This window comes from Lonchura striata, chromosome 11 (genome assembly GCF_046129695.1).
Source record: "Lonchura striata isolate bLonStr1 chromosome 11, bLonStr1.mat, whole genome shotgun sequence".
NCBI lineage: Eukaryota > Metazoa > Chordata > Aves > Passeriformes > Estrildidae > Lonchura > Lonchura striata.
In genome coordinates, this window is record NC_134613.1 from 23230408 (window position 1) to 23244673 (window position 14266).

The window sequence follows — 14266 nt, forward strand, 5'->3', positions numbered from 1 at the left end:
TGTTCCTCATGTCCCTGTTGTCATTCCTGAAGTTCAGCATGTGGGTTAAAAATCATATTAATGGGGTCGTGCTGCCTTTGTCACTGACTCAGAGCACTGAAAACAGCCCAAATTCCCCTTCCAAAAGGCTGAAATGGCACTGAAGGGAAAGGAGCCCAGGCTTGGACCTGCCTGAGAGTCCAGAGGCCACCAGGATGAGCAGGGGGATGGAGCAGCTCTGCTGGGAGGAAAGGGTTGGACTCGATGATCTTGAAGGTCTCTTCCAACCTGTGAAAGGCTGGGATTGTTCTGGACAGGAGAAGCTTTGGGGGGAGCTCAGTGTGGCCCTGAAGGGCTGCAGGAAAGATGGACAGAGACAGCTCAGCACCCGGGGTGCCAGGACAAGGGGCAATGGCTTCAAACTGGAGGAGATCGGGGTTAGTTGGGAAATGAGGAAGGAATTCTTCCCTGGCAGGGTGGCAGCACTGGCACAGGGTGCCCAGAGCAGCTGGGGCTGCCCCTGGATCCCTGGGAGTGCCCAAGGCCAGGCTGGACAGGGCTGGGAGCAGCCTGGGATGGTGGAAGTTGTCTCTGCCCATGGCAGGGGAGTTGGATCTGGATGATTTTTAAGGTCCCTTCCAACCCAAACTGTCCCATGGTTCTTTTGCCTATAAATGCTTTAATTAAAACCCCACTTCATCAGTAATCCCAGCAACCCACATTCCTCTGCAGAACCATCTCTATTGTTATGCTGCTTCTCTATTACCTAAAGACTCTTGCAGCAGCTCTTTTGTGGGCATTTTCAAATTATCAAAAAGAACAGTGATAGCACTAATTCATCAATAGAATTCTCCTTGCACTATGATTCCCAGAATTCCATGACTTCTGCAGGTCTGTCCATCTGTATTTTGGACACTGGTGACCCTTTTGGTCACAACTGCTGCTGTTAAAAGAGTAACATTATATTTGTAAAAGTATCCATGAAATCTTTAATATCCCAACAGACAACACATTCCACATTTTACTAAGGAAGAGCAGATCTCATTGCATGGAGACTGTTATCCTAGGAGTGGCAAGTATCCTTGGGATTACTTCCCAAAAAGCTCAGGCAAAAAAACAATTTTAACACAAATACTAAACAAGACCAAGCAGTTGAAAACGATCAGCACCCAGTTTTTCTGGTAGCAAACCTTTGATCCCTCAGCATGAGACATTATTTTCTGTGGAGTTTTTTCCCCTTCTACTTTGGTCACAGAATTAATTCATTGCAGATGCAAATATTTGCATAAACGCTGGTTACTTCTTCAAATAAAATCCACAGGAGTGTTTTTAATTCCTGGGTTTATTGCTGTTTTATATCAATGTTTGGATAGCCCAGAGCCCACAGAGACTTTGCCAAGGTGGAATTTAGCTGCACTGGAGCTGGTTTGCAAAGGGTTAAGGAAAAGGAAGCCTTGATCCAAGCCAGAACAACATAAGGTCTGAGAGGCTCATTAGTTCACTGGCACTTGATAGACTGCAGTGTCCTGGGAGGAAATGAAACCTGCACTTCCTTCTGCCTTTGTTCTGCCTTGACAAAAGAAAACTGTACCTGTTTTTGCAGGAAACAAGTGACCTGAAAGTTCCCGTGGTGAGAGAGATTTCTCAGCGTGTGCTAAGTGTGAGGGGGGAAAAAAAAGTTTTTAATTACTACTAACACTTCTGAGCCTTGAGCTGATGGAAGGATTGAAAACTGCTTTGCAGTCTCTCACATTCAGCTCCCATGCTGCTGGTGCCAAAAAATGTAAAAATGTGGTTTTTTTAGCAGTGCTGCAGATTTAAAGTGAAATTATAATATTGTTAAAAAGTCAGGAGTATAATTCTGTTCCCACTACTGGATTATTTATTCCCACTCATTAAAAGAGTCATAAAGTCATTGAACTGTAGATTCAGAATTTCAGAATGTGAGCTGGATGGGAAGAAAACAGAACAAGTGTGAATTAAAAGATTAAAGGTGGCCCAGGTGTGGTTTCTCATCAGAAACTGCCCCCAAAAAAATGCCAGATTTGGGCAAAATCTGGAGCTGGCTCCTCAGCTGCAGGGAGTGGAGGAATGCTCGTGGAAGCAGGTGAGGGCCAGCAGGTTTGGCAGCACCTGCAGAGGATGCAGACAATGAAAATAAAGGATTTGTGCTCCCCAGGAGTCAGAGCTGGAAATGGAGATGTTTGTTTAACTGGCAGCACTTGGTGGATTTTGTTTCAGCAAGAATTCAGTGCAGCACAGACCAGGTCATTCTCCTGAAAGAGCTACCTGGAGCTGATGGTACTGGAAACTGGGTCTCCTGTTTTAGGTAGTTGGGTTTAAAGCCCTGGATAAAAGAAATAAAAAAAGCTTTTAGCCCACATTTCCACATTTAGAATGACAAAAAAAAAAAAAAAAAAAAAAAAAAAAAAAAAAAAAAGCAGTTTATCAACACAACCACTTCCAGATGTCTTCTGAAATGAAATGTTCAAAATGTTCACCCTCCCTCTTTCCTGGAAGATCTCCAGTACCTCAAGATCAGGGGAATTTACCACCTTCTGTCTAGGTTAAGGTAACAAATCCCTGGATTTTTAAGGCTATCCTTAAAAATTCATATCAAATCCATTTAACAGTGGGTTACTGTAGCTCTGAGGCACCCTCTGTTACATTGTACAGATCCCTATGAATTTCATTTTAGATTCCAGATTTTTATATTAATGAAGAACAAAAGATTAAGAACTACAATCATTGACAGCCTTCATTAATGTAATTAATGAAATACAACAGCATTGTATCACTTTAAAGGTTCAATACTTCATTTCAACCCTTCAGCACAGTACCAGATTTCAACTTTTCTACCCTCAGCCACTATTACCACTACTGAAGAAATATATTAAAGCTAAACTATATGCTCTATTAATTATAGGGAGGTGAACTTGAAGGGGAAATTTGTTGCTGGTGATGATTAATAATTACTTGTTCTACACACATGTAGTACAGTAAATAAACAGGGCCTGTTGTTGGGTAGTAATTGATTAATTAGCATGTTCATAGTGGATAGCTCAATGGTCTAAGATTGCTGAGTTTGAGATATCGCTTGCAATTATTGAAAGAAAAAAAATCTGTTTCCATTTCTCAGTTTTCTGGACTTTTCCCCCCCTCTCAAACAGAATGTTAAATGATTCAAAACCTTAGCTTTTACTTAGAAAAATGGAATATAGGCTTTGATTTTCAATTACGTCTTTGAAGGGGTCTGAAATGAAGGTTTTTAGGGAGCTCTGCTGGGTAAAGCCAGTGCAGGTGGACGCACTGCTGAGCCCAGGTGAACCTGGCTGCTGCTGCAGGTGCTCCCTCAGCACATCAGCGTCAACAAAACCTTTCTAAAAATGGGACTGTCCATTTTTTGGAGATGCTCCCACTCCATGCAGGGCTCGGGGCGACCCACGCCCTCAGCATGGGCAGCTCCAGCATGGTCTTGGTGTGGCTGTCACAGAATCCCAGGATCCCTGAGCTTGGAAAAGCCCTCCAAGGTCACCGAGTGCCCAGCTTGGCACCAGCCCAGAGCCCTGAGTGCCACCTCCAGGGATGGAGACTCCAAACCTCCCTGGGCAGCCCTTTCTGTGGAGAAATTCCTGCAGCTGTCCAACCTGAGCCTCCCCTGGTGCAGCTTTAGATGATGTCCTCTTCCTGTCCCTGTTCCTGGAGCAGATCCTGACCCACCGGCTGTCCCCTCCTGTCAGGAGCTGTGCAGAGCCACAGGGTCCCCCTGAGCCTCCTTTTCTCCAGGCTCAGCCCCTTCCCAGCTCCCTCAGGAATTCTCCAGCCCTTTCCCAGCCCCATTCCCTTCCCTGGACACGCTCCAGCCCCTCAGTGTCCTTCCCGAACCGAGGGGCCCAGAGCTGGCGGTGATTCCCGTTCCATTCCCGTTCCTCTGTCCTGCTCCATTCCCAGGGCCATTCCCTCTCCATTCCCATTCCCATGTCCTGCTCCATTCCTGGGGCCATTCCCGTTCCATTCCCACTCCATTCCTGTTCCCGTGTCCCGCTCTATTCCAGTTCCTCTGTCCCTCTACACTCCTGTTCCATTCCCTCTCCAGTCCCGCTCCGTCCCCGCTTGGTTCCCGCTCCATTCCTGTTCTGTTCCCTCTCACATTCCCGCTCCATTCCCGCTCCGTTCCCACTCCGTTCCTGCTCCATTCCCTGTCTGTTCCCGCTCCATTCCCATTCCGTTCCCGCTCCATTCCTGTTCTGTTCCCGCTCCGTTCCCATTCCGTTCCCGCTCCATTCCCGCTCCATTCCCTGTCTGTTCCCGCTCCATTCCCATTCCGTTCCTGCTCCATTCCCTGTCTGTTCCCGCTCCATTCCCATTCCATTCCCGCTCCATTCCCTGTCTGTTCCCGCTCCATTCCTGCTCCGTTCCCGCTCCATTCCCGTTCCATTCCCTGTCCCCGCTCCATTCCTGTTCCGTCCCCATTCCATTCCTGCTCCGTTCCCGCTCCATTCCCGTTCCATTCCCTGTCTGTTCCCTCTCCATTCCCTGTCTGTTCCCGTTCCATTCCTGTTCCGTCCCCGTTCCATTTCCGCTCCATTCCCGTTCCATTCCCTGTCTGTTCCCGCTCCATTCCCGCTCCGTCCCCGCTCTGTTCCCGCTCCATTCTCGCTCCGTTCCCGCTCCGTCCCGTTCCGTTCCCTTTCCATTCGCTGTCAGTTCCCGTTCCATTCCCGTGTCCCGCTCCGTTCCCGCTCCATTCCCGTGTCCCGCTCCGTTCCCGCTCCATTCCCGTGTCCCGGTCTGTTCCCGCTCCATTCCCGTGTCCCGCTCCATTCCCGCTCCATTCCCGTTCCATTCCCTGTCTGTTCCCGTTCCATTCCTGTTCCGTCCCCGTTCCATTTCCGCTCCATTCCCGTTCCATTCCCTGTCTGTTCCCGCTCCATTCCCGCTCCGTCCCCGCTCTGTTCCCGCTCCATTCTCGCTCCGTTCCCGCTCCGTCCCGTTCCGTTCCCTTTCCATTCGCTGTCAGTTCCCGTTCCATTCCCGTGTCCCGCTCCGTTCCCGCTCCATTCCCGTGTCCCGCTCCGTTCCCGCTCCATTCCCGTGTCCCGGTCTGTTCCCGCTCCATTCCCGTGTCCCGCTCCATTCCCGTGTCCCGCTCCATTCCCGTGTCCCGCTCCATTCCCGCTCCGTCCCGCTCGCCCCGCCCGCCCCCGCGCGGCGCAGGCGCGCTGCGGGCGATGCGGGCGGCGCTGCGGCGGCTGCACGGCGCGGCCGTGGCGCTGCTGCTGCTGCGGGGCGCGGCCGCGGCCCGGCCCGCCGCCTCTGAGGTGCTGAGCCAGCACCTGCGGCAGCGCCGCCTGCCCCACTGGACCTCGTTCTGCGTCAAGTACAGCGCGGTGCGCAACGACCAGTTCGGCCTCTCGCACTTCAACTGGCCCGTGGACGGCGCCAACTACCTGGTGCTGCGCACCGGCTGCTTCCCCTTCATCAAGTACCACTGCTCCCGCGCCGCGCCGCAGGACCTGGCGCTGCAGGACGCCTTCTTCACCGCCCTCAAGCTGCTCAACGCCGGTGAGGCCGCCCGGGCCCGCTCCGCTCCCTGCTCTTTCCCCCTCGCTTTCCCCTGTTCCTCACTCTCTGCTTTCTTTTCCCTGTTCATCTCCTTTTCGCCTTTCCCTTCTTCTCCTCCTTCTCTTTTCCCCTCACCCTTTCTGCTTACTCCTCTCCCTCTCCTTTCTCTCCTTTCCTCTTTCCCCTCAACCCTTTTTCCTTACTCCTCTCCCTCTCTTTTCTCTCTCTATTTTCCCCTCTCCCTTTCTCCTTACTCCTCTCCCTCTCTTTTCTCTATTTTCCTCTCTCCCTTTCTCCCTACTCCTCTCCCTCTCCTTTCCTCTTTCCCCTCACCCTTTTTCCTTACTTCTCTCCTCTTTTCTCTCTATTTTCCCCTCTCCCTTCTTCCTTACTCCTCTCCCTCTTTTCTCTCCTTTCCTCTTTCCCCTCACCCTTTCTCCCTGGTCCTCGTTCTCTCCTTTCCTCTTTCCTCACTCCCTTTTTCCTTACTCCTCTCTGTTTCCTTTCCTCTTTCCCCTTTTTCCTTACTCCTCCCCCTCTTTTCTCTTCTTTCTCTCCTTTCCTTTCCTTTCCCTTCACCCCCTCTCCCTACTCCTCTCCCTCTCCTTTCCTCTTTCCCCTCTCCCTTCTTCCTTACTCCTCTCCCTCTTTTCTCTCCTTTCCTCTTTTCCCTCACCCTTTCTCCCTACTCCTCTTCTTTCTCCTTTCTTCTTTCCTCACTCCCTTTTTCCTTACTCCTCTCTCTTTCCTTTCCTCTTTCCCCTTTCCCTTTTTCCTTACTGCTCTCCCTCTTTTCTCTTCTTTCTCTCCTTTCCTCTTTTCCCCTCTCCCTTTCTCCCTACTCCTCCTCCTCTCCCTCTCTCTTTCCCGCTCTCCCTCTCCCTTTTCTCCTTGTTCCTCTCTCTCCCTCTCTCCTCGTCCTGGGGATCAGCTTCTGTCCTCTGAGCAATTCTGCTGCAGGAATGGTCAGGCTGCTTGGACCCTCATGTGCTGCTGGAATAGAAATCCTTATCATAAAAAGGCTTTATCAGCACCTTATTCATGTCAAAAAATATTATATATATATATAGTATAGACATATACTTTTGAAGTATATTATTTCAAAACTTCGGCTGCAGATTCAATGCCATAACATTTCATGCATTCTTTATTTCCGTGTTTAATTTTTTAAAATTTCCTTTTCTTCACAAGCCTTCAGTGACTTTTTCGAAGTGTGTCTGCTGCTCTTAATTTACTGACCTTTCCAGGCTGATGTAGTGAGAAAATATAATCACAAAGATTGATTTCTTAGCAGCACCTTTAAATCTGATTTTCTTTTTCCCTTCACCCAGTCACAACTTTGTTTTCCTCACAACTACCCTGAATGTTTTATATTTAAATGTTTGCAAAACATGATTAAAAAGGCAATTTATTTCCCTCAGAATCCTGTTTAAGCACTTAGTTTCAAGCATGTTAAATTTGGTGTTTCTGAATTCAGGGCCTAAATCCACCTCTGTTTTTCCCCTCTATAATAAAGAGAATATTGTCTGTAATAGATGGATAAATTGACAGGGCTAAAACATGTCACTTTAAATATTTTTGTTTGTTTGTTTTTTTGCCTATTGCAGTTCTGTTGGAGCTGATAGTTTTGACTGCTGATCTGATTTTCCCCAGAGCAGCTTCATGTTGATCTATGGATTCACTACCTATTTTTTTAATTTCTGCTCTGACACAGACTCCAATAACTTAAGTGGATATTCTGGGAGTTTGGGTTTAGTATTTGAAGATATATATATATGTATATATATATTTAATCAGTAGAAATCACATGTACATGGCAATATTTCACTTCTTTCATGTTGTTCTCCTGTTTTCTTTTTGTAATAATTCCTGCATATTGCTGCTTCCATCCTCGTGCCAACAGCAAAGGTGTTAAGCACTGATTGCTGCATTTAAATAAAGATAAACTATTTCTAAGGCAGCTTTTCCAGGGATATTTCCCCTCTCATTTCATTTTGGAGTCACCATTCCTCGCTCTGAATTTGCAGTTTGGGTTTCACTCTGAGTGTGTAACGTGTTTGTATCTCTCCTTAGGCATCCCAACTTTACTGTATGGAATTGGCTCCTGGTTCTTTGCCCGTGTCACAGAGACTGTTCACACCAGCCATGGCCCAGTCACTATTTATTTTCTAAATAAAGAAGATGAAGGAGCCATGTACTGAACCGAGTATCTGTCCTCTGGAGGGTTCCGTGCTGCCAATATCTGCTGCCTTTGAGTGAAAAAACCTAAAAAATTTGGTTTCTCCACTGTGTTCTCATAGTCAGTGTGCTGATTCAGGAAGCTGCTTGGAATTTTTGGTCGTGAGAGGTTTGTTTTTGCAGAGGTTTGAAGTTGAAGAATTAGAATTTCTCAGGGTGTGTCTGGAAGTCAGGGACTGGTGCTGCTGGACAAACTTGTGATCATTTAAAGAGATGCATTTATCAACTTAGAGAGCTGAATTGTAGCCTGTGGGTGAGGAAACTGTGAATGCACTGACATTTTCAGAATGTCCCTGAAATGACAAAGCTGCTCAGGTGTAGATCCTGTCTAGATATTTCATATTGAATTAATTGGCACTGTGTCTGAATAAATCCTTGGCACTGAGTGGTCACCATCACCTGGAAGAGCCTTTGGGGAAAAACACCCACCCTAAAACAAGTGCAGAGTTGTTGTATCACAATTTTTGAAATGATATTTAAATAAAATATCCAAAATACGTTTGATGCTTGTACCTTTTGCAATTCTTTAGCTCCAGATGTGTGGTGTTGTTTTTCTTTTGATTGCTTTATAGGTAAGTACAAAATCTAAGTGATGCAGAATATTTAGGCCCCTGTGCTAATTCACAAATTGCTGGTATTTTTAATTAATGGTGAGAATGAGAATACTATAAGAATATCTCAATTTTTGGATGCAAAATAACTGATTTCTCCAGTTGTAACCAGGCACAAACAATGGCAAAACAACTTCATATCAGTTGGAAACCTGGGCAAAAAATAAAAAAAGCTTTTGGGGAACTGTTTGGATAGTTGAAATCTGGAATTAATGGAAACAGGAAGACCTGTGCAGGATCTATTGCTGGTGCTGGGATTTAGGGCCAGCAATTAATGGAATGTCAGTTCCAAATCCCACAGCTGCTGATGGAAGTTGGTCATTCCAGTTCTCAGGAGTCAAAAAAGAAATGTGGAATGGGTAGGGTTTGGTTTGAAGGGGAACCACTTTTCCTCAGTAAATGATTATCAAGCTATGGCTACAGTATAATGTCATTTAAATACTTTTTAACTTCATTCCAGATAACAGAAGTGTTTCCCACTTAATGAAGCAACACATGTGGCTTTCCTAAAAGCAGCACTAAACGCTTTTATTTCATCAGGGAAGTGCTGGCGCTGTTAAATTTTGGAGAATATTCTTGCCACGAGTTAAATGTCTCAAAGATGCAGAGATGGCATTACGAGAGCCCTCGTTAATAAGAAAAATTGCAGTTAGCATTTTCCTGGAGCTGATTTGCAGCGCAGCCCGTAAGTTTAAAGTCAAATACTGCTCATTCATTGCCACAGAGCTCATCAATACCTGCCTGTAAAGGTTTAGGCTCAACACAAGGTTGATAAAATGGTTTTTAATTACCAGCCCGTAAATACAGCTCTTCGCTGGAGCTGCAGCTCGTTTGATTTCTGATCATGGGCACTGCTGACTGGGCTCCCCTGCTTTCCAATAAATGCAGCAGCCCCGTCCCCGCAGTGATGGGCAGGGCTCCTTGGAGAACATCTCTGACAAACTGCCCTATTGATCGCTGCAATTCCGTGCTGCGAGCAGCGTTCAACAGAGCCCTGATCTCTTGTTCAATGGTCTCACTGTGTAACAATTAAGCAAATGTAATATTTTCTTGTATTACATGGAAATCAATGGACCTCTTGCTCTCAGGAAGTTGATGGTGCTGAAGGATGAACTGGGAGGTGTCTGAGGGCAGAGTGCCAATATGGGATTGCTCATTGCTTTCACCAAGGCTTCCCTTCTTCAGAGGGAAAATGAGCTCTTTGCAAGGGATAACTTGAGTTATTAAATCATGATGAAATCGTTTTCATGTGTGACTATAAACCCAGCTGCTTCTTTTCAAAGGTAAAACGTTTCCACTCCTGTTTTGCTATGGATACCAACTTCTCAGCCTCTATTTTTTTATCACTCGAGTTTTGGCCTGAATGCAAGATACTGAGGGCCAGGAAGATTTGTACCACCCTGTCTCAAAAAATTCTGCAGCGCTCGGGAACAATTGATCCACGAAATGACCCTTTTGACTTCTGACAGATCTGATTTGCTCTGCCTCCCATTCCGAGTAAAGTTTAGCTCCCCCTGCTAGCCTGGCCTCAATTATCTCCTTGCTGATGTTTAAATGAGGGAGAGATGAGATCCCAGAGCTTTGTTTCCCCTCCCTTAACTACTCCAGAGAAACGAAACCCCGAGGATCAGGTGGCTCCTCCTTGTAGCACCTCCTGAAATAATGATGATTTCTGTGGGCACCTGAAGCTGGAGGAGCTGCTGGTGTCACCCCTGGGCCGGGTCAGCGGGCTCGGGTGTCCCAGTTCAACTCTGCTGCTGTCACTGAAATGGGAAATGCAGCTGCTTTGCTGAAAGATCAATGTCCAATAAAGGCTGCACAATCAAATCTCGTTGCAATGATTGAGGTGCTTAATTGCCTCTCAAAGATAAGGTGGTAATCAACACACGTTCAGCTGATCTTTTTTACCGCTTCAATTACGCTCTAATGGCAGAGCCAAGGCAGGATCTTTAACTACTTATACTTATTAAATCTTACCTGGCTCCTGAAAAATTACTTAAGCCACGCAATCGATAAAACCCAGCTCTTAATTACTATATTTCACTTTTAGGCCTTTTTGTATGGTTGATAAACGTTTCACCTGAGACTCCGCACCGCTAATGAGTTACCCCAAGAAATGCCCTTTTCTGCTGCTGTCTCCAAATTGTGCTTAAACATCGGTGCCTTTGTTTGTTTTCCTGAAGTTTTGGGGCTGCTGATGCAAACGTGGTCCAGGCAGTTCATTTTATTTCAATATTTTTAGAATTACTGTCACTTTTTTTATCACCACTTGATGAAGTGCGTGCAGGTGGACCCAGTTCAACGCGAAGTTCTTGACTTTTTCTCCCCGCTGTGAATTAATTCTGGATTTAAAGACTGGATTGGAACTCCTAAATATTTATGATTAGTATTCCCATATTGTCTGAAAAATCAGTTTTTGTGCTCTTTTCCTGCTTCCCTCTCTTTCCCTGGAGCAACATCCAGAGCTTTTCTCCTGCTGACCTTCCACTGACTTGGGCAGAATTTAAATCTGTCCTCACCTTACCTTGTGTGTTGACCTAAATCTCCTCACAAACCATAATTATAGATCTCCCTGATGTATGTTATTATTATTGAATGAAATTTAGGTACTTTTTAATAGTTGAATGCCCCTAGGCCTCTGGTTTAGAGCAACTTTTCCTGAAACAAAGGGGATTTTGCTTCATGTATTATTTACTGTGGCCATTTAATTTATATTGGCTTTTGCTGTAACCCCTTAATCATGTTCACTGCAGAAAAGTGAGCTCATAATTCCGAGAGTCATCTTGATTCCTTTCCCTGTTTCTGGAAATAGAAGCCGTGATTTAAATTTTGGGCTGTATATTTCAGTTTAAATACACCTAAGAACAAGTGGCAGCTTCAGCCCTGCAGCCAGGGAATGTAGAATAAAGATTGTCACTAATGTATTGCAAGTTGGCTTGAAAGATTTATTCCTAGAAAAAAATAAGATGTTGGTTTTTTGCATTTAAGTCCTGAAAAGTCAAATACAAACAACTTGGAGTGATTTGAAAGCAATTGCATCACTTTAAGCACAGTTTATGAGCCCTGTTGTAGTTCATAATAAACCAATTTATTACTTGCAGTGATATTAATATTCCTAATAGAATTAAAAGTGGAAAAGATGATTAAAAGCAATCCTTCAGACTCTGATCAAGGGAACTTTCAAGTTTAAAATGTAAATATCAGATTAGAACACTGATTTTTGAACAAGATTACAAAGTCAAACCTGGTTTCTGGCTTTTTTTGTTCCCTAAAAGAAGAAATGCCATTAGATATGATTGTTACATGCTCAGTGATTCATGGGCCTGCTTATGTACTTGGTGAGATATGAATTATTTAGCAAGAAAAATCACAATAATTTTGTTGTTACTCAAGAATTTATAGGTTGACAGAAAAACAATTATGCAGCCCCTGGAGCTGGTGTGAAGGGGTGCAGGAGCAGCATTAACCACACACAGCCCAACTGCAGGAGTTCCTGTGCATCACACAATCTGCTCCTTTGCAAAAGTTATTCATAATTTCAAGCAAAAACTAAATATTTACTATTTTGGCCTAAATCAGTTCACCATTGTTATGTTTTTTCTCAGTGTGAGTTGGGTTTGTTGGGAAAAAAAAGAGCTTTAAAAGATCCGTTTGTGGGTGTCCCTGTGAACAGAAAAGGTGAATTTATTTCCTGATATTTGGGTGCCAAACAATCCTTTCCTATTCCAGAGAAACTGCAGGGTGGCAGTGGAAGTTTGGTGGAAGTTTTGATGCCATTTTTAAGGAATTTGGATTTATCCCTGGTGCACTTGGGGAGCCTTTCCAGGAGATGCCTTTCAGGGAAGAATATCTTTAGAAATCCTGGACACTGCTGACCTATTTTTCATGAGCCTGAGGGAATTCAGTTTGCTGCACTCACAGGCAATTGAAAGGAAAAAAAAGTGAATTTTACCATGAAATGTTATTTATCAACACAGAAAGTGAGACATTAATATCATTCCAAAAAGACAGGAAAAATGTGTGCTCCTAAAACAACCATCAGGTGCCATTTTCTCTCTAGGAAACTGAGAATTTGTCCTTTGTTATTTATAATTCCAGCCTAGAAACTGGTGCAGGGAGGAAGCAGGGATGACAAATTGAATTTGGTGAATTATACACTTATATTCACTGTCTGAATTACAGGTAAGGTGGCACAGTGCTGGTGTTGGAATGCAATAGTATTCCAAAATATTTTCATAGTTAAATGGGAATTATTTAGCCTGTTACATAATAAATACACATTAGTCCTAGTTCATACATTATTTCTATATTATTTTATTATTTCTATTATATTACTTTATTCTAATTTTATGTATCTTATTACCATATTATAATATTATAATAGCATTTATATACTATATATTATAGTATATATGTATTATTATATTATTTATATATTATATATTATATTTATTATTATATTATTGATATATTTTTAATATATATGAGTACATTATTCCTAGGTCATAGCTGGGAAAATTCTAGTACTAATGAGATTTTTGGAGCTGCTGAGTAGGATCCAGAATGAAATCAGCATTTTCTGCCTCTATCCTTCCTGTGCCTCCTTTTATCCAAGGGGATGAGTGCAGGACTGGAGGAACTGGGAATCCTAAACTCAGTTTTAAGTCACTGCTGGGTATTTTTACCCATCCCACTGCTGAGAATGAGGCCACAAAAACCCAAATCCACCTCCTGCCACAGCAAAATTCAACAGCAGGGTTTGAATTTTGGGGGAAGCAGCTCTTCTTTTCCTCCCTCTTCCTTTTGACAGAACTCCATTACAGGGTGGTTGTGACAGAGCAAAAATAGAAAATTTCCTGTGCTGGGCACCTTCCCTTGCAGTGGGAATTCAGCAGGTAATAACTTCTTTCCTTACTTTTGGAGTAGATGACCCTGCTAAGCAAATCACTGGGATTTGCATTTTTTCCATCCTCACGGAGACTCCTGCGAGATGAGAATGATTTTCCTCCTTTCCTTCCTGTGTCAGCACTCTGGAAAGACAGAGATTTTTATTTTTTTATTTGTATGTTTATGTTTCTTCCTTGGCCTCGGGATGCTCCCGGTGCTCTCCAGCGGCGCTGGGAAGCAGCAGAGAGCAGCAGCACACTGCGAGTGGCAGCACTGGCAGCCACCGAGGGAGGCTCCGAGCCCCTCGCAAATCAAATCCCGAATTTCGAGAAGTCCTGGCTGCACCATCCTCTAATTAACATCATTCCTTTGGGTGTTGGGTTTCCATTCCTTTTGCACTTTGGGTGGCTGTGGCAGGCGCGTTTCTCTCCCTCTCAGGATTTTTATAGAGGAGCACAGAGAGAAGAAAGGGAAAATAATTTCTATTTCTGCTCCTTGTTTTCCCATGTGGAATGTGTTTGGAGAATTGTTTACCTGGGGTGATGCTGGGTTGGATTCTGGTGAGGATTGTTGGAGCTGGTGGCCAAACCAACCCAACCAACCCAACCCAATCCAACCCAATCCATTGCAATCCAATCCAATCCAATCCAATCCAATCCAATCCAATCCAACCAATCCAATCCAACCCAATCCAATCCATTCCAACCCAATCCAATCCAAACCAATCCAATCCAATCCAATCCAATCCAATCCAATCCAATCCAATCCAATCCAACCCAACCCAACCCAATCCAATCCAACCCAACTCAACCCAACCCAACCCAACCCAACCCAACCCAATCCAACCCAACCCAACCCAATCCAATCCAACCCAACCCAACCCAATCCAACCCAACCCAACCCAACCCAACCCATCTAGTGCTGGACTCTCAGAGAGGGTCACGAATTGAAAGAGGTAGAGAAAATAGTATATAGTTTGAGTATCC

At 44.7% G+C, this 14266-nt stretch overlaps 1 protein-coding gene across 1 annotated transcript; it reads left to right on the forward strand.

Moving 5' to 3' along the window:
- Positions 1–5210: 5210 nt before the first annotated feature.
- Positions 5211–8281, forward strand: C11H15orf61 (chromosome 11 C15orf61 homolog). Its single transcript, XM_021552561.2, has 2 exons — positions 5211–5544; positions 7618–8281. Exons 1-2 carry the CDS (start codon positions 5211–5213, stop codon positions 7743–7745), a joined length of 462 nt encoding a protein of 153 aa, XP_021408236.2. The 3' UTR covers positions 7746–8281.
- Positions 8282–14266: the final 5985 nt, after the last annotated feature.

Coding starts and splice junctions, on each gene's coding strand:
- C11H15orf61 (XM_021552561.2), top strand. CDS start 5,211: ATGCGGGCGGCGCTGCGGCGGCTGCACGGCGCGGCCGTGGCGCTGCTG. Junction 5,545..7,617: donor CCTCAAGCTGCTCAACGCCG/GTGAGGCCGCCC, acceptor ATCTCTCCTTAG/GCATCCCAACTTTACTGTAT.